Here is a 21,573-nt window from a genome sequence, read left to right on the forward strand (position 1 = left end):
GGCAGAAAGGCAGAAAGACAGTAAAAAAGGAACAAGGCAGAAAGGCAGCAGAAAAGGAACAAGGCAGAAAGGCAGTAGAAAAGGAACAAGGCGGAGTAGCAAAAGCATCAATTACATTATGTACTGGGCTTCATCAATTACTGCCCCATGCTTCTGCTCTCCCACAGGCTACCTGCTGTTTGTGAGCTTGGTGACCTTCCACATGGGCTACATGTACGGCCCACTGGAGAATGAGCGCAGCATCCATCTCATCTGGGGCCTGCAGCTCCTGGGGCTGCCGCTGCTATATGCAGCCAACCAGATCCATCCTCTTGCCTTGGCTGTGATGCTGATTCCAATCTGCATCAAGATCATCAATTACATCATGTACTGGGCTTCTGCTGCCCAAAGGTGAGGACTGTCAGCACCCGGGCTCACTCCTGCTTGCCAGCCATTATCAGGCCTGGATGAGCTGTTGGGTGGAGTCTGTGTCACACACCTGGGGCACCTTTGGTGGGGTCTGGGGAGAGATTGTGTCCCTGTGTCCCTGAGACAGTGCAGGAGAGTGCCCTGCTCCTGCTCAGGGCTGGCAGTCTCCCTCAGGAGTGACGAGCAGAGGCCGGAGGGACGTTCTCAGCTCCTCTAGCTGCCAGCTCTGACCCGCTGCCCCGGCTGGGCGGGCACTGACTGGGGCCCTTCTGCTGGCAGGAGAGGGAGGAGCATTTGGGCTCAGCCGAGCCCCTGTCACCTCCTGACCCAAGAGGAATATCAAATGCAGGGCGAGGTGGAGACATGCAGGGCAGTCAAAGAGCTTCGAAAGTACTGCCAAAGCCCAGAGGTCAATGTCCAGGCTATAAGGAGACGCCTCCGCTCTCCAGAGAGGTAACGTTTCCTGGCCCTGCGTTCGGGTTGGCCGGCACTTCTGCTTCTGAAAGGCTGAGGTTGCTGTGCTGTCCCTTCTGGCTTTGCAGATGGGGAGAGGGGGGCACAGAAGGTGGGGGGTGTGTGGAAGCCGGGTTTACCAGGGGGGAAGGGCAGATACCGCTTGGTCCCAGCTCTGAAACGCTCCTCCCCGTGTGCCGGGGCCTGGCATGATGCTGGTTTGTATCTTCTCCCAGCTTTGCTGCCTTTCTGCGTGGTGCCTCTCACCTCACTCACTACGAGGTCATTCGCCACGAGCAGGAGTACGGCCGTGGCAGCAGCTTCCTTGAGGAGCAGCACTTAGGAGTAGAAATCCAAGCACAGCAATCAGGTGAGTGACCTGACCCACAGCCCCGCAGGAGACCGGCTGTGCTCAGCTGGCCCAGACCTCACCTGGCCACTGCTGGGGCTTTCGCTGCATGTTTGTTTCCCTTCCAGGTTTCACTCCCCTGTTGATGCTTTTTCCTGACTGTTGAGGAGCCCCTGGTTCTCTGCTCTTTCATCCCTGTAATTTGTTACAGACTGTTTGTAGTTTTAATAAAGATTTGGTTTGGTAGCTCATGAGACAATCTGTAATTGGCCTGTGGCTTGATCCATGAGTAGGACATGCAAACTCTTTACCGGGTCTCCACTGCAACCCGCTCCCCCTGTTACTAAGCCAAAAGCTGCTCCTTGCTAAACCAGAACATTGTAGCACGCCGGAACTGCCCCATAGCCCCTCCTGATACCCTGTAACCACCTCTGGCACTCCAAAGCTGCCCCATAGCCACTCGATACCCCATCACCACCTCTGGCACTCTATAGCTGACCTATAGCCACTCCCAATGCCCCGTAACTACTTCTGGCATCCTATAGCTGCCCCATATCCACCCCTGGCCACCACTAAGTGGCCCGAAACCTCTCATAACCCCCCATTACCCTTCCCAATAACTCCCAGTGGCCTGTAGCATCCACCTCAGTAACTGCCTCATAACCTCATAACCGCTCTGGATGCTTCATATTCCCTCCCCACCCTGTCTATGGCCCTGACCCCAACCCAACACCATCCTGAGCTCAACACAGCCCCAACCTCGCCCTGAACCCAGTCCCAAGGTGGTTCTGACTCTGAGGGGACAGAAGGTTCGGTTGGTTTGAGCCAGTTGTGCTCTCGGTGGCCACAGGGCCACCTGGGTTGTGGCAGCACCAGCCCAGCCATGCAAGGGCTGAGGCACAGGCTCCAGAATCTTCCAGCTTCCTCCCCAGTTTAGTGGCTGTGTCACCTGCCCCGGTAATGAGCCATGCTGGATGTAGCCCTCGGGGTGCATTGGCTCCTCACAGCCCCAGCTGGACCTCAACCAGCCCCGTGCAACAGACCAGTGACCAACAGAGGCCCATGAGGATGTGGAGAGGCTGGGGCAGAGCGTGACCTGCGGGACTGAGGGGAGGGTGATGGCCCTGGGAAGGGACATGGCTGCTGGGGGCTGTTGTGTTGTCCTCCAGAACTTGTCAGTGTCATGACCTGCAAACACCAAAGGTACTGGGCTGAGGTGGATGGAGAAGGGGCTGAAGGACAGAGCCCAGGGGGTGGAGATCAGTGGCAAAGAGTGGGGCTGAAGGCCTGTGGCCAGTGGAGTTCCACAGGGATGGGTTCTGGGGCCAGTCCGATTCAACATCTTCATCAAGGAAGTAGCTGAGGGGACAGAGGGACCCTCAGCAAGTTTCCTGATGGCACCAAATTGGGAGCACTGGCTGATTCCCTAGATGCTGTGCTGCTAGTCAGCTGGATCTCGACTGGCTTGAGAGGTGGGCACAGAGGAACCTGCTGCGGGTCACCAAGGAAAAGGGCAGAGTCCTGCAGCTGGGGAGGAACAAGCCCAGCAGCAGCCCAGGCTGGGGGTGACCTGCTGGAGAGCAGCTGTGGGACAGGGCCCTGGCAGTGCTGGGGGGCAGCAAAGGGAACGTGGGGCAGCAACGTGGGCTCGTGGGCAAGGAGCCAATGGCAGCCTGGGGGGCATGTAGATAGTGTGGGCAGCAGGGCCAGGGAGGTTGTGCTGCCCCTCTGCTCTGCCAGAGCTGGGGAGGCCTCAGCTGGAGTCCTGGGGCCAGTGCTGGGCTCCCCAGCTGCAGAGAGACAGGGAAGTGCTGCAGAGAGGCCAGGGCAGGGCCAGCAAGATGCTGAGGGATGGAACATGTGTGTGAGGAGGAAAGGCTGCAGCCCTGGGGCTGTTCAGCCTGGGGAACAGAGGCCTGAGCTCAGGGTCCCTTCCCAATGCTGCTGAGTCCCTAAAGGAGGATGGATGGGGCCAGGCTTTGTGCTGGGGTGGCCAGTGGCAGGACAAGGGATGATGGGCACAGGCTGGGACACAGCAAGTGCCCCCGGCCCAGGAGGAGCAAGTCCTTTGGTGCTGAGCTGAGGGAGCCCTGGCCCAGGCTGTCCAGGGAGGGTAGCCTTCTCAGGAGGTTCCCAACCCCACCTGGACATGTTCCTGAGCGAGGGGAACCTGCTTTAGCAGAAGCTTTAGCCAGACGAGCTCTGCAGGGCTACCCCCAGCATTCTGGGACTGGAAATGGGCCCACTCCATGTCAGAGCTTTTAATTGATTGGTCATCCCTGTGTTCAATGTTCCAAGTACATCACCGTCTCTGGTTTTGATGCCATCACACCCACACAACTATTGTTTCTCATGGTGAGGGCTGTCACTCTGTTCTGATGTACACAAGTTGGTAACATTTCCCAAGACCAGTAAGAAGCTGCACTGGAGCTGCTGAGATTCCTTCTGGGAGCCAGAAAGCCACTGCTGTGGAAGTCAGCACCATCCTACTCTGTGTCTGAGCTCTGATTGTTGACCAGGAGAAGCAGACAGGAAGGGACAGATGTGGAGCACGTGCTGAGCCTCACTGACAGAGAGGGACCTCCTAGCTGCAGCAGCACCAGGATCTCTCTTGGGAGTCCTTCTCTCCTCAGAGCAGCTGAGGGACTCCTGGAGCTTGTCACTGCTGCCACATCTCCCTGTGCTGAACCTTTCCTGTCCCTGTTAAGAGGTCAGGAGCTGGATGTGCTGCAGAGGGAGAGCAGCAAGGGATGGGGGGGATGTGGTTGCAGTAGGCAATTTGCCTTTGTTCTTTTTGGGGGGTTCTGTTACCAACAATCACCTAAAATTAAAGTTTTCAAAGTGCTTGAGGTGCTGTAGCATGGCCAGAGCCGGGCACAGAGCTGGGAAAGGGGCTGGAGCACAGGAATGCTGGGGAGGTGCTGAGGGAATGGGGATGTTGAGCCTAGAGAAGAGGAGGCTGAGGGGAGACAGGAGCACTCTCTGACACTCCCTGACAGGAGGCTGCAGTGAGCTGGGGGTCAGTCTCTGCTCGTGACCCGCAGGACAAGAGGAAACAGCCTGAAATAGCCTCAGGGGAGGTTTAGGTTGGAGATGAGGAACAATTTCTTCCCCAAAGGGCTGTCCAAAGGGATCTCAAAGCCATGGAGCTGTGCTGAGGGACAGGGGCTCGTGGTGGCTGTGGCAGGGCTGGACTCAAGTACTTGTTGACTCTGTAGACCACAGGCCCAGGTTTTGTTGTGACAGTGATGGGATGTTTGTTCCAACACCGTCCAGAACCTCAGTCACTGTGGAAGGGACCCCAGTGCCAGCCCCAAAACGCCTCAGAAAAGGCGTCTGTGGGATCCTGCTGCTGTTCTGCTGGTGTGGAGAATGTCACGATGCATCCAACCCCCTTCCTCTGCTCCCATAAGATGCTGTTGCCTCCTGTCACCTCCCACCACCTCATGGCATGTTGGGACTGGGTTTTACAGCTTCACACTGGGACAGATCCCCCATTAGGAGGTGACTGTATCCCAGTGACATGGAACAAACCTACAGGCACTGGGCACAAGCTCCTGGTTGCTGCTGGGCACGTGTGGGAGAGCAGAGGCCTGGAGCCACAGGCAGGAAATGCCCCAGTTGCTTCTCAGGGGTGAGAGACTTGACGGCTGGACAGGGAAACCCTCCATGGGCAAAAGGGCCAGCAGCACATGCCATCAGACAATACTAAACTGGGGGCAGTGGCTGACACACCAGAAGGCTGTGCTGCCACTCAACGAGACCTAGACAGGCTGCAGAGTTGGGTAGAGACACATCTAATGAAATTGAAGAAGGGCAAGTGTAGAGTCTTGCCTCTAGGAAAGAACAACCCCATGTGCCAGCACAGGCTGGGGAATGACCTCTCAAAGAGTCGTGCAGGGGAAAGGGAGCTGGGGGTGCAGGTGAGCAGCAGGATGAGCCTGAGCAGCAACGTGCCCTGATAGGCAAGAGGCCAATGGCACCCTGGGGTGGATTAGAAATGCTGTGGGCAGTAGGTGCACAGAGGTTCTGCTGCCCCTCTGCTCTGCCTTTGTGAGACCACATCGGGGATACTGTGTCCAGATCTAGGCCCCTCAGTTGCAGGAGGACAGGGAGCTGCTGGAGAGAGTTCAGTACATGGTCACAGAGATGCTGGAGTGGAGCATCTGCCTTGTGCTGAAAGGGTCAGGCAGCTGGGCTCTGGAGCTTGGAAAAGAGGAGCCTGAGGGTTGACCTCATTCAAGCCGGAACATCAGAGGTTCCAAAGGGACACAAGGCAGAATTTGTTCCCTGCTGAGGTGAGGGAGCACTGGCAGGGGCTGCCCAGATGGGCTGTGGAGTCTCCTGCTCAGGAGACATCCCAAACCCAGCTGGATGAGTTCCTGTGTGCCCTACTCTGGGTGGTGCTGCTCTGGCAGAGGGGTTGCACTGGATGAGCTTTCCAGGTCCCTTCCAGCCCTTGAGACTCTGGGATTCTGTGATTTGGAGGTTTCAGAAAGCAGCATTCTGTACTGCAGCTGCAGATACAGAAGGGAGACACTCCAAATGTCTCAAGTTAGCTGACACCTGTATCCTGGATGTTTGAAGCAAGCTGAAGCTGAAGCAAGCCCAAGTGAAGCTGCAGCAATACCCAGAGCCCTGAGCCCGGGGTGGATGCTTGCCGCGAAGTTTTTGGCTCTTGGCCTGAAAAAAGCAGACTCGAAGTCTGAAAGCCAGACTCTAAGTCTGAAAACCAGGCTCGAAGCCTGAAACACCCAGGCTCAAAGCCTGAAAAACCAGCTCCAAGCCTACTTCATGCGGCAATCAACCCAGGGTCCGATTCTCAGCTGGGTGGGAAGAAATCAGTCCTACTCAATGTGAGTGATAGCAGAAATCTTCTTTATTGAGAGCAGGCTCTAACTTATATACACAGCAGCTTCAAAGCTAGCTCAGCAACAGCAGCTAATAGATTACATTCTTATGTTCATCCTACTTGCGGTTTCTGCCATAAGCAAGCTCCCTCACATCTTCCCATCTTGTTTTTCTCCATAGTTGTTTTCCACCTTGAGCTGTTAGCTCGTTAGCTGAAAACAGCCCAACCTTGAAGGATCAGAAAGCGGCCTGCTGTCTTCGCTGACTATGTGACAGCAACTACTTTAACCATGGCTCTGACTCTGGTCTTGATTGTGCATTAAATTCATATAAGTAGAACTCAGATTGTTAGCAATCATCATAAACAAGTTAGAGGTAGTTTGGCTAAGGCTTGAATTTAGGCCTAGTGCATTGTTGGAGTGTTTTATGTTTATGTAATTATGTAACCTATTAACTTTGAAACTGGTAGGGCATGCTGAACTTGTGGAAACGATAAATGAAGCATGTAGAGCATAATCTGCTGTTCCTAGGACTGTTATCTTGGATGAATACTTGTTTGTTAATTTATGACCATGTGTCTAGACAAAATGTAAGATTTATAGTTAAAAGAAATTACATGAAAGAGTACAATGTAATAATAAACCCTAAGAAAACTAGCAAACAGCACGTAGGTACGATGAAGCAATCATCTTCTGAAAAGTATATAAACCCTGTGAAAATCTCTGTTAAGGGGGGCTCTGACTTTGGACAGTAGTCCTCAGGTCCCTAGGGCCCTCAATAAAGCACCGCATGAAACGACCTCGGGTGTTTTGTATTTTCCTTCGGGAACGGGCAGCAAGATTGCCTTGCCCCATCAGGCCTAACATTATACCCCGGGATCCATGTCCATGCTCCCTTAACCATTCCTCCACAGATGCTCATTACGGTTGTTTTACTGATGGATCCTGCCGCGGGGTAGGAAATCACCATAAGTGTGAAGCTGCTGTGTGGAGTCCCACACGACAAGTCGGTGAGGCCACCGATCCCCTCATCCAGATCACTAACAAAGGTGTTCAAGAGGAGTGCCCCCCGTCCTGAGCCCCGGGGACAGCACTTGTGACACCAACTGGATTGGACTCTGTTGACCATGACTCTTTGGGCTCAGCCACGCTTCTGGCTCATCTTTATTTGCCGCCCACCAGCACTTGCCGGGTCCCTGTCCCACAGCTGCTCTCCAGCAGGTCACCCCCAGCCTGGGCTGGTGCTGGGCTTGTTCCTCCCCAGCTGCAGGCCCCTGCCCTTGCGCCTGGGGCCCCTCAGGGGGTTGCTCTTCACCCCCCAGCGTGGGCCCCACCAGAGAATCGGCAGCTGTGACATCACAGAGCCCGGCGCCACACTCAGTGCTGCCGCCTGCACCAGTGGCACTTGCTCAGCGAGTGGCAGACGCGGAGCTGCCCGGCGCTGCTGCAGCGGGAAACATGGAACCGATTGAGGTTTGCGTGCTGATCCTCGGGGCTCTGATCTTGCTGCTGTCAGAGATGCCGCAGTGGAGCGAAAGTGAGTGGGACGACAGCGAGGAGCTGGATTGGAGCTGAGCAGGGGAGCGGGGGACGGGGCTGTGCTGGGTCTGGGTCCTGCTTTAGCTCTGGCTGGCTGAGGGTGCGCAGCAAAGCTGTTCACAGCATCACACAACGGTGAGGGTTGGAAGGGACCTTGAGAGATGATCTATTCCGGCCCCCCTTGCCAAAGCAGGTTCATGTCGATCAGGGGCCACAGGAACATGTCCAAGTGAGTTTTGAAGGTGACCCGAGCAGGAGCCTCCACAACCTCCCTGGGCAGCCTGGGCCGGGGCTCCCTCAGCACAACAGGGAAATAGGATTTGCTTATGTTTAAATGGAAACACCTCCTCAACTGCACAGGGGACACTTCCAGCAGCCACCACCGTACCCCTGCTACAAAAAGCTGCCCACACAAACGCACTGCAATGAAAAGAGAAGAAGAGCTTTTCTCTTTACCCACCAGGATTCTGCTGAGCTGGGGGAGCTCTGGGAAGGGGGAGCAGGGCCACAGGGACGTGGCATCAGGCGTCAGGATTCCCTGCAGCCCTGAGAGTGCAGCTCGGCAGCTCCTGTCAGCCCAGCTGAGCCCGCTGGGTGCTGCCTGCCCCATGCTTCTGCTCTCCCACAGGCTACCTGCTGTATGTGAGCTTGCTGACCTTCCACATGAGCTACATGTACAGCCCACTGGAGAACGAGCGCAGCATCCATCTCATCTGGGGCCTGCAGCTCCTGGGGCTGCCGCTGCTATATGCAGCCAACCAGATCCATCCTATTGCCTTGGCTGTGGTGCTGATTCCAATGTGCATCAAGATCATCAATTACATCATGTACTGGGCTTCTGCTGCCCAAAGGTGAGGACTGTCAGCACGCAGGCTCACTCCTGCTTGCCAGCCATTATCAGGCCTGGATGAGCTGTTGGATGGAGTCTGTGTCACACACCTGGGGCACCTTTGGTGGGGTCTGGGAAGAGGTTGTGTTCCTGTGTCCCTCGGACAGTGCAGGAGAGTGCCCTGCTCCTGCTCAGGGCTGGCAGTCTCCCTCAGGAGCGATGAGCAGAGGCCGGAGGGACGTTCTCAGCTCCTCTAGCCGCCAGCTCTGACCTGCTGCCCCGGCTGGGCGGGCACTGACTGGGACCCTTCTGCTGGCAGGAGAGGGAGGAGCGTTTGGGCTGAGCCGAGCCCCCGTCACCTGCTGACCCAGGAGGAATATCGAAAGCAGGGCGAGGTGGAGACACGCAGGGCACTCGAGGAGCTTCGAAAGTACTGCAAAAGCCCAGAGGTCAATGTCCAGACTATAATGAGACGCCTCCGCTCTCCAGAGAGGTAACGTTTCCTGGCCCTGTGCACAAGGGTGTTCGGCACTTCTGCTTCTGAAAGGCTGAGGTTGCTGTGCTGTCTCTTCTGGCTTTGCAGATGGGGAGAGGGGGGCCCAGAAGGTAGGGGCTGTGTGGAAGCCGGGCGTGCCAGGGGGGAAGGGCAGATACCGCCTGGTCCCGGCCCTGAAACGCTCCTCCCTGTGTGCCGGGGCCTGGCATGACGCTGGTTTGTGTTTTCTCCCAGCTTTGCTGCCTTTCTGCGTGGTGCCTCTCACCTCACTCGCTACGAGGTCATTCGCCATGAGCAGGAGTACGGCCGTACTTAGGAGCACTTAGGAGGAGCACTTAGGAGGAGAAATCCAAGCACAGCAATCAGGGGAGTGACCTGACCCACAGCCCCGCAGGAGACCGGCTGTGCTCAGCTGGCCCAGACCTCACCTCGCCACTGCTGGGGCTTTCGCTGCATGTTTGTTTCCCTTCCAGGCTTTACGCCTCTCTTGATGCTTTTTCCTGACTGTTCAGGAGGCCCTGGTTCTCTGTTCTTTCATCCCTGTAGTTTGTTACAGACTGTTTGTAGTTTTAATAAAGATTTGGTTTGGTAGCTCATGAGACAATCTGTAATTCAATGAGTAGGACAAATAGTCCAAAAGACCAATGAAACCACAAGCAAAGAGGGGACTCTGAGCCCCGAGCAAACAACCAAATAAGGCAGTGGATGTTGGACCTTGGAGGAGGGGAGAGAGCAGAATAGCCTGAAGCTTTAATCTCTACTGGTTCCCCTCCCTGCTGAGGATCAATACCAACAGCGCAATCTGCCACTGTTGGAGCAGTGCAAGCTATATTCAGTCAAAGATGTAGAGAATCTAGGTAATGCACGTGCAGAGCCGTACACGGGCAAAATAGTACAACCAACAGGGCTGACTCAAAGCCACCCTTCCTTTGCTAGCTACTTCCTTCTATGCTGCTTCTGCCCCTGTGATCACCCAGGGCCCAACTGAGTACCTTGCAGCATCTGTTTCTGATAAGTGGAAGTAGCTTGCCAGCTGCATTAACTTGTCCCTACCATCTTTATTCAGGCTGACTGGTCCAAGCCACATTTGTGCTTTCAGTTCCCCCCTTTTTCTTTTTGGACCAGCCAGCCTTCAGCAACACATTTCAAAATTAAAGGTACATGAAGAAAACAGAACTATTTTTACCCATGGCCATGAGTTTACAACAAAAGGTCAAGAACAGCTACCTGACTGAACAATGCAACACAGAAATCCATAAACTCAAAATGAACGTAATCTGATGTGTGTTGCTAGGAGCGACGCACACTGGTGAGAAGGGATGAGTTCTCTGTGCTTCCACTGAGGTTTGTTTTCTGAATGTAGTTTTGGACTTTTCTTCCACTTCTTTCGCATGCTGATCTGTGAGCAGGAAATATCTCTTCATCTGTAGAAAACACACCAGTTTTGCTTTCAAGTTTCCATTGGCCGTCTTGTTAAGTTCTTCAGTTCTTTTAATATGATACAGGTAGCTGGAGGAATTTACAGCAGCATATGTGGTGCCACAGTTGAGAGGGTTTACATTTTAACAGGGTGATGGATTGAGGGTGGATCAATTGGTTCTTTCCTCAAGACTGTTTTTTCCGTTGCTCTTACAGTCATTAAGTCCTTTGGCTTGATGTGGCTTGATCCATTTTGCCCGAATCCACCGGGGACCTTGATCTGTAACGACACAAGCGCAGCCTGTTCCCCACGTTAACAGATCTGCAGGCCCTTGCCACTCTCCAGGAGTGGGATTCTTATACCAGACTTTAGATTTGACCTTCCTTGGAGGTCTTCATGACCAGCCTGGACATGTTCCTATGCAACCTGATCTAAGCGAACCTGCTTCTGCAAGGGGGTTGGACTAGATAATCTCTAAAAGTCCCTTCCTTCCATTGTGTGATTCTCTACTTTAACAGTCTCACATGTGAGAATCTCCTGGAAGGAAAGAAACATCTGCCTTGAATCTTCCCTATTCAAGCACATCAGAATCTCTGCCCAACCATGTCTCGCCGCATTGCTCGGTACCCACGCTCTTACCTCAGCCCTCACTGCAGCTTGGAATATTCTGCACATGCAACTCAGAAGCCTCCAAACCCCACTTCAGAGCACACACCCAGGAGAAGAATGAGCTCCCAGTGGAGGAGCTGTGGCTCATATACCCCTGGTCACACCTGGCATTTAGCACCCACACTTCAGCAGGGCAGGGGTGAGCTCTGAACTTTGAACTTGCTGTCCCTCTTTTGTATTTGTTTGGGATTTTTTATCCATTTCCTCACCCTCCTCGTTTTTAAAACCTTCTTTTTACATTTGCTTTACATTTTCTTTCTTTGATACCTTTCAAATATTCTTTCTCTCAGTGTACTCATTGCTTTGACTCTCTCTGAAAACATTTTAGACTCAAGAAAGGTAGTAGAAAGAGAGCAAGGCAGAAAGGCAGCAGAAAAGGAGCAAGGCAGAAAGGCAGGAGAAGGGGAGAAAAATTGAAGTAAAGGAGAAAAGCAGAAAAGGAGAAAAACTGAAAAGCAGAAGAATACGAGAAATGCAAAAATAAAGTAGAGCAGGCGTGATAAGCCTTGAGATGAAAGAGGATCCCCATCCCAGGGATGGGGGAGTGGGACCTACCATTGGCTGCCCAGGGTTCTTCAGGGCTCTCCCAGCAGACAGTCACTGCGGCCGCTTCTCCTGGGGCACAGGACGACGGCAGCTGCTCAGCCAGATGGCCGCTTCCCCGGCAGCTGCCACACGGGTCTCATCCCGGAGAAGGGCTCTTGGTGCAGGAGGCAGCACTCCAGCGGGCTGGCCGCATGGCAGAGGAGGAAAGCAGCAGCTCCTGAACGCCCTGGGCTGTCTTCAATATCCAGGCTGGAAACGGGAAAGATGGACCCCGCTCAAACAAAGAGAGAGACGGCGAGTTCAGCGGGAATGCAGGAAGGAAACTGGATGCCCAGGGGGCCTCGAGGAAAGTGCAGCAGCAGAAGCAATGGGCACAGGGGGCTTGGAAAGAGAGGCTGGAGAACAGAGGCACCGAGACAAGGAGGATGCAAAGACGGCACCTTTTCAGAACACGGGCAGGGATAACGACAAGGCAGCCAACGGGGCCGGGGAAGACAGTCAAAGAAGCAAGGCTCCTAAGGCAGGCCAAGACACAGCCACCAACACACCCAGCAAAGACAGTACAATGAGGGGTAAGAAAGAACATTTTAAGAGGGAGGGAGTTTGGCAAAATAAAGCCAAAGAAACAGGGAGAAGCAAGAGGACGCGGGGGCGTTGCCAGTACCTGCTGCGCCGTCGCTGAGCTCAGGGGCCGCCCGTCCCTCGGAGCCGGGCACAGGGGGCTCCTGCAGAGAAGCGCCGAGGCTCAGGAAGCTGCCGCCGCTCATGCCGCGTCCCGCAGCGCCTTTCCCTCCTCCGTGCTCTGTGCTGCCGGGGACAGGCTCTGCCACCGCTCGCCCCCAGACAAGGGCGGACAAAAGCCCGGGTGATGGGCAAAAGCAGACATACAGGAAGGAAAGGCCTGAGAAAGTTAGAAAGACACAATTCACTGTAGACTAACACCATGATAAGAAAGCTCAGCTCACTGGAGCTCGAACTGCTCGTTAGTAAGGGCCTTGAAGACCCAATTGTCCAGAAAACAGTAACTAACATTGTCAACCCAGCATCTTTCCTTAGTGGACTTACAGGGGAACCACTGACTCACGATTGCCTGGAAACCATTGAAGCAGTCTACTCCAGCTGACCAGAGCTGAAGGAACAACTGCTGGAGGATGCTGAGGACACACGGTATACAGCTTCATCAAAAGTGGACAGCGCAACGCAGGGTACGCAGTGACCACTACAGACAAGGTAATAGAGTCTGGGGCCCTCGCCTCAGGCACCTCTGCAGAAAAGGCTGAAATAATAGCTTTAACTCGAGCATTAGAGCTTGCTAAAGACAGGAAGATTCCAAATATGCCTTTGGAGTGGTTGACGCCCATGGAGCGATCTGGAGAGAAAGAGGACTCTTATCCACCCAAGGGAAGCACATAAAACATGCAGAGGAAATTCTCAAACTCTTAGAAGCTGTACAGTTACCAAAGCAAGTAGCGATTATGCACTGCAAAGCTCACCACAAGGGAACAAGTGCACAAGAGGCAGGCGATTCCATGGCAGACCGGGAAGCAAAGAGAGCAGCTGAAAAAGGCACAGCAGAGATACAGTCTCGGATTCCAGGTGGAAAAATCCCAATCAACCAGCTTCCTAACTGTCTGAAAGAAGACCAGAAATTGATTCAGGATTTAGGGGGAGAAACAGAGGAAAATGGTTGGGCTACAACACCACAAGGGAAAGTAGTGATGCCTAGTACATGACTTTGGGCTAGAATCATGGCTGAACACAGAAAGTCTCACTGGGGAGTCGAAGCCCTGTATAAGTATCTGAGCAAACACATTGTTGCCTGTAACTTGTACACAACCATCAAACAAGTAACACAAGAATGTGAGATTTATTTACAGAATAACCCACAGGGAAGCTGGAAAATGGAGCCAGGGCAGATAGGGAAGGGTAATTTCCCTGGACAGTGGTGGCAAATTGACTTTTCACAACTTCCAAGAAAAGGGGGTTTCCGATATCTACTTGTACTAACTGATACCTTTTCAGGATGGCCAGAAGCATTCCCTTGCCGAACAAACAAGGCTAGAGAGGTAACTAAGGCTTTACTGCATGAGGTAATACCAAGATTTGGGGTCCCAGCAGTAATATCCTCAGACAGAGGCCCTCCTTTTGTGGCCAAAATGACCCAACAAATTAGTGGGGTTCTGGGGATAGACTGGCAGTCGCACACTCCCTACAGACCCCAAGCAAGTGGCCAGGTGGAGAAGATGAAGCACCTTCTTAAATTACAGACTGTAAAACTGGGCCAAGAAGCTGGACCAGCCTGGCCTCAGTCCTCTAGCCTTGCTGCAAGTAAGAACCAAACCAAGGGCTAAGGAGGGATTAAGTCCCTTTGAGATACTGTACGGAAGACCCTATTCAGTCCAAGCAGGAACATCAACACAAGTTGGTGCCGAGGTGTTAACTGACTATGGAATAAGCTTACAAAAACAACTCAGAAAAGTAGAAAAACTGGTTTTAGGGACCCGTGCTCATGGCCTGTACATAACATAGAACCAGGTGATTATGTAGATGTCAGATCTCTGTCAGACTCAGCCCTGGAGCTGAAATGGGAAGGACCATTCCAGGTTCTGTTGACGACACACACAGCTGTTAAGATACAGCAACAGACATCATGGATACACCATACCAGAGTAAAGAAAGCTCACAAGCAGTGTTGGGAGGTAACAGAGACTGGACCCTTAAGACTCCGACCCCGGCAAAAGTCCTCACAATCTTAAGAGCAGACCTTTAAAATTATTAATGAAGAGTTTGAGCTGTTAATATGTTTTAGTATCTTCTCCCTCGCTTGCAACAGAGAGCCTAAGGACTGGCCTTGGAATCATGCTCAGAAGAGCCATACTGTGATGAAGGGAAAGGTGGATCCAAGAACAAGGCTGGCTACGGTGGTTTCTCACGGGAATGAGGTATACCAGGAAAGTCAGTGGCACAGAGGTAATGGGGACGAGATGACCCGGTTACGGGCAAAAATGGGGAATGAGATAACAGTGGGATGCCAAGCGTATCACCAGGATGATGAGACGGTGATTTTGGGGGAAACTATGATTCGTATAAGGATGATGACATCTTCAAATGAACTTGGAGAAGCGTGCCTAGAGAGACCCGAGTGCTGGTTTAATTTTAAGCGAACTGAACCAGCCCTGGTCACCTGCTGATGGCAAGGATTGGAAGGTCGGGCACTGCACGATAAAGTCAAAATTGACCTGAGGTTAGAGCTAAAGACCTTTGAGATTGGGCCATACATGATCAAGAATATAGGTCAATAACAAATGTTGTTTAACCCAGAGTGGTCCCTTAAACGTGTTGAAATGCTAATGAGCATCAATGTTTCTGACATTCAGCCAGCATGCTCTCCCTTCGTGAAAACATCATTTGAGGGCTGGACAACTTGGCTGCAGAAACAACCTGGCTACGCAGGTCCGGCACTTGCCCCTCGCGGCGTCGAGAAGTGGCAAGTTGGTTTGGTATTTGTTATTGGTTTTGTGATTTTTGTTTGTATTGTTATAGTGTTTGTGTTTGCTGCTATGTTGTTTGCTGCTATTTTGTTTCGTGAATACTTGAAATGATGTCGTTTAAAACTTTTAAGGCGTTAGTTCAGTCTAATAGTAAAATCCCAGGAAACACCCCATTAGGATGTTTGCTGGGAAGATGGAGGAGTGCTGGATTTTATCAAGATTTGAATAAGGGTAAAATGATAGATTATTGTAATCACTGGTGGCCTCTGTATGAATCAGAGGGAGGACCTGCGTGGCCCCTGAATGGTACTGTTGATCTGGATGTTATATCACCTTTAATGCAGTATTTACGAGACAATGAGAAATGGGATGAGATCCCGTATTTGGATCTGTTTTATTATTTGGGACGGAAATTAGATTGGCAGAGGGAGTGTGGAATTTTGGTTTTAGAAACTAAAGAATTGGGGTGTAGCAAATGTAAGAAAAGAACTATATGTGTTAAATGTATAGCAGAATTCTCTAGGCAGGAAGAGGACTTGTTGTTGTTGGTTGCTCCCAATGCTCGAGGTCCCACTGCTTCGTCTAATTTGCAACAACGGGTAGAAAGGGAAGAAATCAGTGAAGAGGATGAAGATGAGAAGGATGAAGAGAATGAGGGAATGACGGAATCCCCAAGTTCCCCGAGGGTTCCCCAAGTCTCAGTCACCCTCCGTCCCCAAACTCCCTCCCCTGCAGCTCATCGAAATATACAGAGAACCCCTCTTGCAGAACATACCAGACAAGGTAGAAGGAATCAGGGAGAGCCTCAGCTAATAGCTCCCTTACGGGAAGCAATGGGACCCCAAGGAGGAAAGGAGTGGCTCCACTGATAACCCACTTTTTGATTCAAGGAATTTTACAGGAATGTGAATCTGAATATAACACTCCTATTTTTCCTGTAAGTAAGCCTAATGGTAAATATAGGCTAGTGCAAGATTTAAGGGCCATAAATGAAATTGTAAAGGACATTCACCCAGTGGTTGCTAACCCTTACACTCTGTTAACATCTGTGTCGGAAAGGTTTAAATGGTTTACAGTAACTGATTTGAAAGATGCCTTCTTCTGCATCCCGCTGGCATTACCAAGTAGGAAGTATTTGAATGGGAACATCCAAATTCGGGAAGGAAGAAACAACTGACATGGACACGGCTTCCGCAGGGTTTCAAAAACAGCCCCACTACTTTCGGAAATCAATTAGCCAAAGAGTTGGAGGAATGGAAGACCGAACAGGTAAGAGAATCTCCATTCTCTGATGTGATTTTGCAGTATGTGGATGATATTCTGTTGGCAACTGAGGAAAAGGAAGTTTGCCTGAAGCTTACAATTGCCTTACTGAATATGCTGGGACAAGCAGGATATCGAGTATCTAAGGAAAAGGCCCAGCTCCTCAAAGAGAGTGTTCTTTATTTGGGATGTGAATTGGTGCAAGGTCAGAGACGATTGGGCACAAACAGAATTGAGGCAATATGTGCCATACCCCTTCCAAGGAATCATCAGGAACTGAGATCATTTTTAGGAATGGTTGGTTGGTGTAGGCTGTGGATTCTAAATTTTGGATTGTTAGCCAAACCCTTGTATGAGGCTTTGAAGGAGCCCCAATTGGAATGGAGTCCACAAAGGAAAAGAGCCTTTCAGGAGCTAAAACAAGCTCTGAAAGAAGCGCCTGCCTTAGGGTTGCCAGACTTAAATAAGGATTTTCAGCTTTATGTAAATGAAAGGCAGAATCTGGCTCTGGGAGTGTTGACCCAGAAAATAGGGTCATGGAAATGCCCAGTGGGATATTTTTCAAAACAACTGGACAATGTTAGTGCTGGTTGGCCGTCATGCTTGAGGGCAGTTACGGCCACAGTGATCCTCATACAGGAAGCCCGAAAACTGACTTTGGGAAGGAAAATGGAGGTCTTTGTGCCCCATATGGTCTTGGCTGTCCTGGAACAAAAGGGGGGTCACTGGTTATCATCCAGCAGAATGTTGCAATATCAAGCTATATTAAGAGAACAAGATGATGTGGAACTTAAGATAACTAACCATATCAACCCAGCAGAATTTCTTCGCAGCAAACAGGAAGAAGGGGAGCTGGTTCATGACTGTGTAGAAACAATTGAACAGGTGTATGCGAACCGAGCAGACCTAAAGGACACACCGTTAGAAGATTCAGACTGGGATCTCTTTACCGACGGGTCCAGCTTTGTGGAAAATGGAACCAGGTATGCGGGATATGCGGTGGTCACAGCTGCACAAGTGACTGAAGCAAAGGCTTTAGCCCCTGGGACATCTGCTCAAAAGGCAGAGATAACTGGACTTACCAGGGCATTGATTTTGAGTACCGGAAAAAAGGTAAATGTATGGACTGACTCGAAATATGCCTTTGGAGTTGTACATGTTCACGGTGCCTTGTGGAAGGAACGGGGACTGTTAAACTCACAAGGGACTATGATAAAACATAGATCGGAAGTTCTCGCCCTGTTGGATGCGGTACATAAACCAGAAAAGGCAGCAGTAATGCACATCAGGGGACATCGTAAAGAAGAAGGAAAGATATATCGAGGGAATGAACTAGCAGACATCACTGCTAAAGAAGCTGCTCGACAGGTTTGGACTCAGATGGCTTTAATACCAACCAAGGTGAGCCCTGTTTCTTGTTATATGACTCAAGAACCGAGCTGTTCTGCCGATGATGAGAAATTGGCGACATATCTGAAGGCCCAGAAGAATGCAATTGGATGGTATGTAATGACAACGGGACAAGTGGTGGCGCCCAAAAATGTTATGAAGTCCATATTAGAGACTGAACACAAGAAATGCCATTGGGGAGCGGAGGTGTTGGTAAAATTTTTGAAAAAGGAAATAATTTCCAACCAAATGTTAACGCTGGCGAAAAGGGTGAATGCCATGTGCCCAGTTTGTTTAAAGAATAATCCTATTGTAAGGAAACAGGTGCAGTTGGGAAAATTACAAATAGGACCAGAGCCTGGAGATTATTGGCAGGTCGACTTTTCAGAACTTCCAAGGGCTCAGGGACTTAAATACCTGTTGGTGTATGTGTGCACCTTTTCGGGGTGGCCAGAAGCCTTCCCTTGTAGAACAAACCAAGCGAAGGAAGTGCTGAAAACTTTGTTGAAAGAAATAATACCTAGATGTGGAGTACCACTGGGATTATCATCAGATAGAGGCCCACATTTTGTGGCAGGGATAGTTCAGGAGGTGGCTAGGACGTTAGACATTACCTGGAATTTACACACTCCGTGGAGACCCCAGTCTAGTGGTCAAGTAGAAAGGATGAACCAAACATTGAAAAATCAGATCAAAAAGATATGTCAGGAGGCCAAACTTCAGTGGCCCCAAGCTTTGCCGTTAGCGTTACTTAGGATTAAGATAAAGCCTAGGGAAAGGATAGGAGTAAGTCCGTACGAGATACCGTACGGCAAGCCTTATCATGCCACCGTGTTAAAAGGAGACACGCATGTATTGGGAGACCAGGTGATTTTTAACTATGTTATGTCACCCAACAGAGTTCTCAATGCCTTACGGGGTGCCCTTCAATGGAATCGGCTGCTCCCGCTGGAAACTCCAGTGCATGATATTCAACCGGGAGATCAGGTCTATGTGAAGAATTGGTTCACAGACCCACTGAGAGAGACATGGGACGATCCCCATCAGGTGATCCTGACAACTTTCACAGCTGTGAAGGTAGCAGGAACCGACGCCTGGATTCACTACACTCGAGTCAAGAAGGTTCCAACCAAATGGGAAACCCAAGTAGTATCCCCAACTCGAATGATATTCTGAGCAAAACCGCATTTCTGATTATTGTGATATTAGTATTGTTGAAATTTGTACCTGTTGATGGGTTTGTACTTGTGACTATTACAGAACCGGTGGTTGCTGTCATGGAGGGGATGGATGTAAACCTGACCTGTGGAGTTACGAACGACCAGGGAGCTGGAGCTGAGGAGATGATTGTGATTTGGACACAAGGATCAAAACGATTAATGCAAGTATTGTCACTGTTTGGAATAGGGATATACAGGAAAGAGAGATCACCTTACCATTGACTAATTTAACGTTAGGAGAAGCAGGAGTATACATGTGTTTGGTGTTAATTCGGGAAAATTTTGATTATAAGCGAATAGATTTGAGAGTAGTACCTTGGTCCCCGATTCAGGAGGGAGTAGAAGTAATACCAAAAATAGCTTCAATGGATGTGTGGGATGGCCCACCCTTGAGGATAAACTGCACTTTTACTTCACAAAGAGAATGTGAAGCCCCGGTTCAAGTTAAATGGTGGAAAATGGGACCTCAAGGATTGTGGGACAGGATCGAGGAAGGAATCAGTTGGTGGAATGTGGGGAACAGAGGGATAGGATGGCTGAATTATACTCAACCTCTGTTGGGTAAGGTGGATGGACAATATCTATGTGTAGTTGTATGTGGACCCTACTCTAATTATGGAAAAAGAAATGTGCAGGGCCGACCTCATTTGAATCAAGGAATTAGGGCCACACAAGGGGTGTATCAGGCCAACGAAGGGAAAATAGTTATTTTAACATGTAAAGTGAATCCTAGAATGAGTTTTTCAGATTTTGGGTGGTGGTTTGGAGATAGCAGTATACAGCCTGGAAGGAAATATCGGATAGAGAAGAGGTTAGGCGGCACCACAGTATTAATAATAAGTGACGTGCAGTCAGATGATGAAGGGATGTATTGGTGTTGGATAGCCAAAGATGCGTGGTGGGCCCACTCTAGGATGTTAGTATCATTAATTAGAGGCAAATATAGCCGAAGGAGAATACGGGATCTAGGAAATGGGACAATAAACTTCCATCGAGATGAAGGACAGGAAAACTTAGTGGTTGGGTTGATTAGAGATTTTGGAATGGTTCAGAATGTATCTAAGATTACAGCATGTTTGCCACTACCTCAGGCTGCAGGTGAACCTATACCCTGGGGAATTATTCCAATAACAACCATGCCAGAAACCTCTGTTAATTTTACTTGGAATTGCAGGCAAGTATCAATAAAGTATGAAGAGTGGACAAATGGGTGTTTAATAAAGGGGGATTTAACGGAAAAGGAGTGTAGATCATTGCCGGGGTATTATAGATGGGTTAGAACAGGTCCTTATGGGAGAGGTGGCAATATTAAAGGTCGCTGTACAGTAGATGGTACTATTCCAATAATTGGATATTGGTGTAGTAGCACAAGAATAAAAGTTGAAAAGATTAGGAATGAAGAGATCTGCCAGAATGTTACACGACAACAATCTTTGGAAGATGAATGGGACATAGTATGGGGACCTGGTTTGTTGGAATCATATAGTTACCTAGGTCCAGTAACCTAAATAACATTGGGAGTTCCCACATTATACCCATTTCGGAGACAATCTAAATTAGAAACAAGGATAGCTCGGAAGAAAAGGGAAATAGGTGATGATATCAAGGTAGAAGATGAGTGGCATGAACCAAGTGATGGAGTAAAATTTGGCTGGGCTTTAGAGTCTTTGTTTGCACAGGTTGCATCCTACTGTAATAGGGAAATGTTGTATAAGCTACTGGGCCAGACTGAAAGATTAGCAGCAGCCACCAAGAAAGGGTTTAAGGATATGAATTTGCAGCTACAGGCAACGAGCAGAATGACTTTGCAGAATAGAATGGCCTTAGACATGTTGCTGCTGCGGGAACATGGGGTCTGTGGTTACCTGAGCAAAAGAATTGATCACTGCTGTATCCATATTCCAAACATGACAATCGAAGTAGAAAAAGATATTTTACAATTGGAGAAGGTTGAAACCGAAACCAAAGAAATTGAAGAAGCAGCTCAACATAATTGGATAGGAGCAATATTTGATTCATTGGGGCTCCAGGTCTCTGGGTGGATTTCCTCAGTCATCCAATATGTAATTATGTTTGTTATACTATTGATGATAATTTATATAGTTTACAAGTGTATTTTAGGAACCATTACCAGAGAAAAGCTCAACACCCGCAGATTAATGAATGCGATGACCAGAAATGGAACTGGAAATGGGTCTCCTCCTCCATCATATAAGGAAACCACTACTTGAGACACGGACAATAGAGACAGATGATGTTGAGCATCCTTGCAAGATAGAAGAATGCTCAAAAGGGGGGACTTGTTAGCATTACTGTATATGGAAAGTTAGAAGTAGTTAGGCTAAGGTCTGTATCGAGGCCTAGTGAGCAGTGTGGAATGTTGATGTAACCTAGCAGTCTAGGGAACTAGTGGGGCATGCTGAGCTTGTGCATTCTTGCTTAAACAAGCAAAGAGATTAGTGAAGCATGCGGAACGCCAAATCTTGCCTTTCTCAAAGAAATCGTTATCTCGAATGATGACTCGTTTGTTATCTATAGAATTTATGACTGTGCATTTAGACAAGCATGTAAGAATTAGAGTCTCAAGTAACTGCATGAAAGAGCACAATATAATCATAAATTTTAGGAAAGCTGGTAAACAGCACGTGGAC

The 21,573-nt window shown here is 50.0% G+C and overlaps 2 protein-coding genes across 17 annotated transcripts in view; one reads left to right on the top strand and one right to left on the bottom strand.

Moving 5' to 3' along the window:
- LOC133627970 (uncharacterized) overlaps positions 1 to 21,573 on the bottom strand; it is a 54,887-nt gene that overhangs the window by 18,529 nt on the left and 14,785 nt on the right. For 13 of the 16 annotated variants that reach the window (XR_009820440.1, XR_009820443.1, XM_062015616.1 and 10 more), the window contains 2 exons: positions 12,224 to 12,460; positions 11,569 to 11,808 (listed from right to left, as the gene is read on the bottom strand). The gene's annotated coding sequence lies outside the window, so the exon portion shown is untranslated. Of the gene's footprint in view, positions 1 to 9,503; positions 10,645 to 11,568; positions 11,809 to 12,223; positions 12,461 to 21,573 lie in introns of those variants that run through there. The other 3 variants (XR_009820441.1, XR_009820442.1, XM_062015618.1) reach the window with 3 other exon arrangements.
- On the top strand, positions 748 to 1,469 carry LOC133627973 (nuclear envelope integral membrane protein 1a-like). The gene is made up of 3 exons (XM_062015629.1): positions 748 to 861; positions 1,098 to 1,231; positions 1,339 to 1,469. The coding sequence occupies exons 1-3, from the start codon at positions 752 to 754 to the stop codon at positions 1,374 to 1,376; spliced, it is 282 nt and encodes a 93-aa protein (XP_061871613.1). The 5' UTR covers positions 748 to 751; the 3' UTR covers positions 1,377 to 1,469.

The sequence above is a fragment of the Colius striatus genome, chromosome 26 (genome assembly GCF_028858725.1).
Source record: "Colius striatus isolate bColStr4 chromosome 26, bColStr4.1.hap1, whole genome shotgun sequence".
Taxonomy (NCBI): Eukaryota; Metazoa; Chordata; class Aves; order Coliiformes; family Coliidae; genus Colius; species Colius striatus.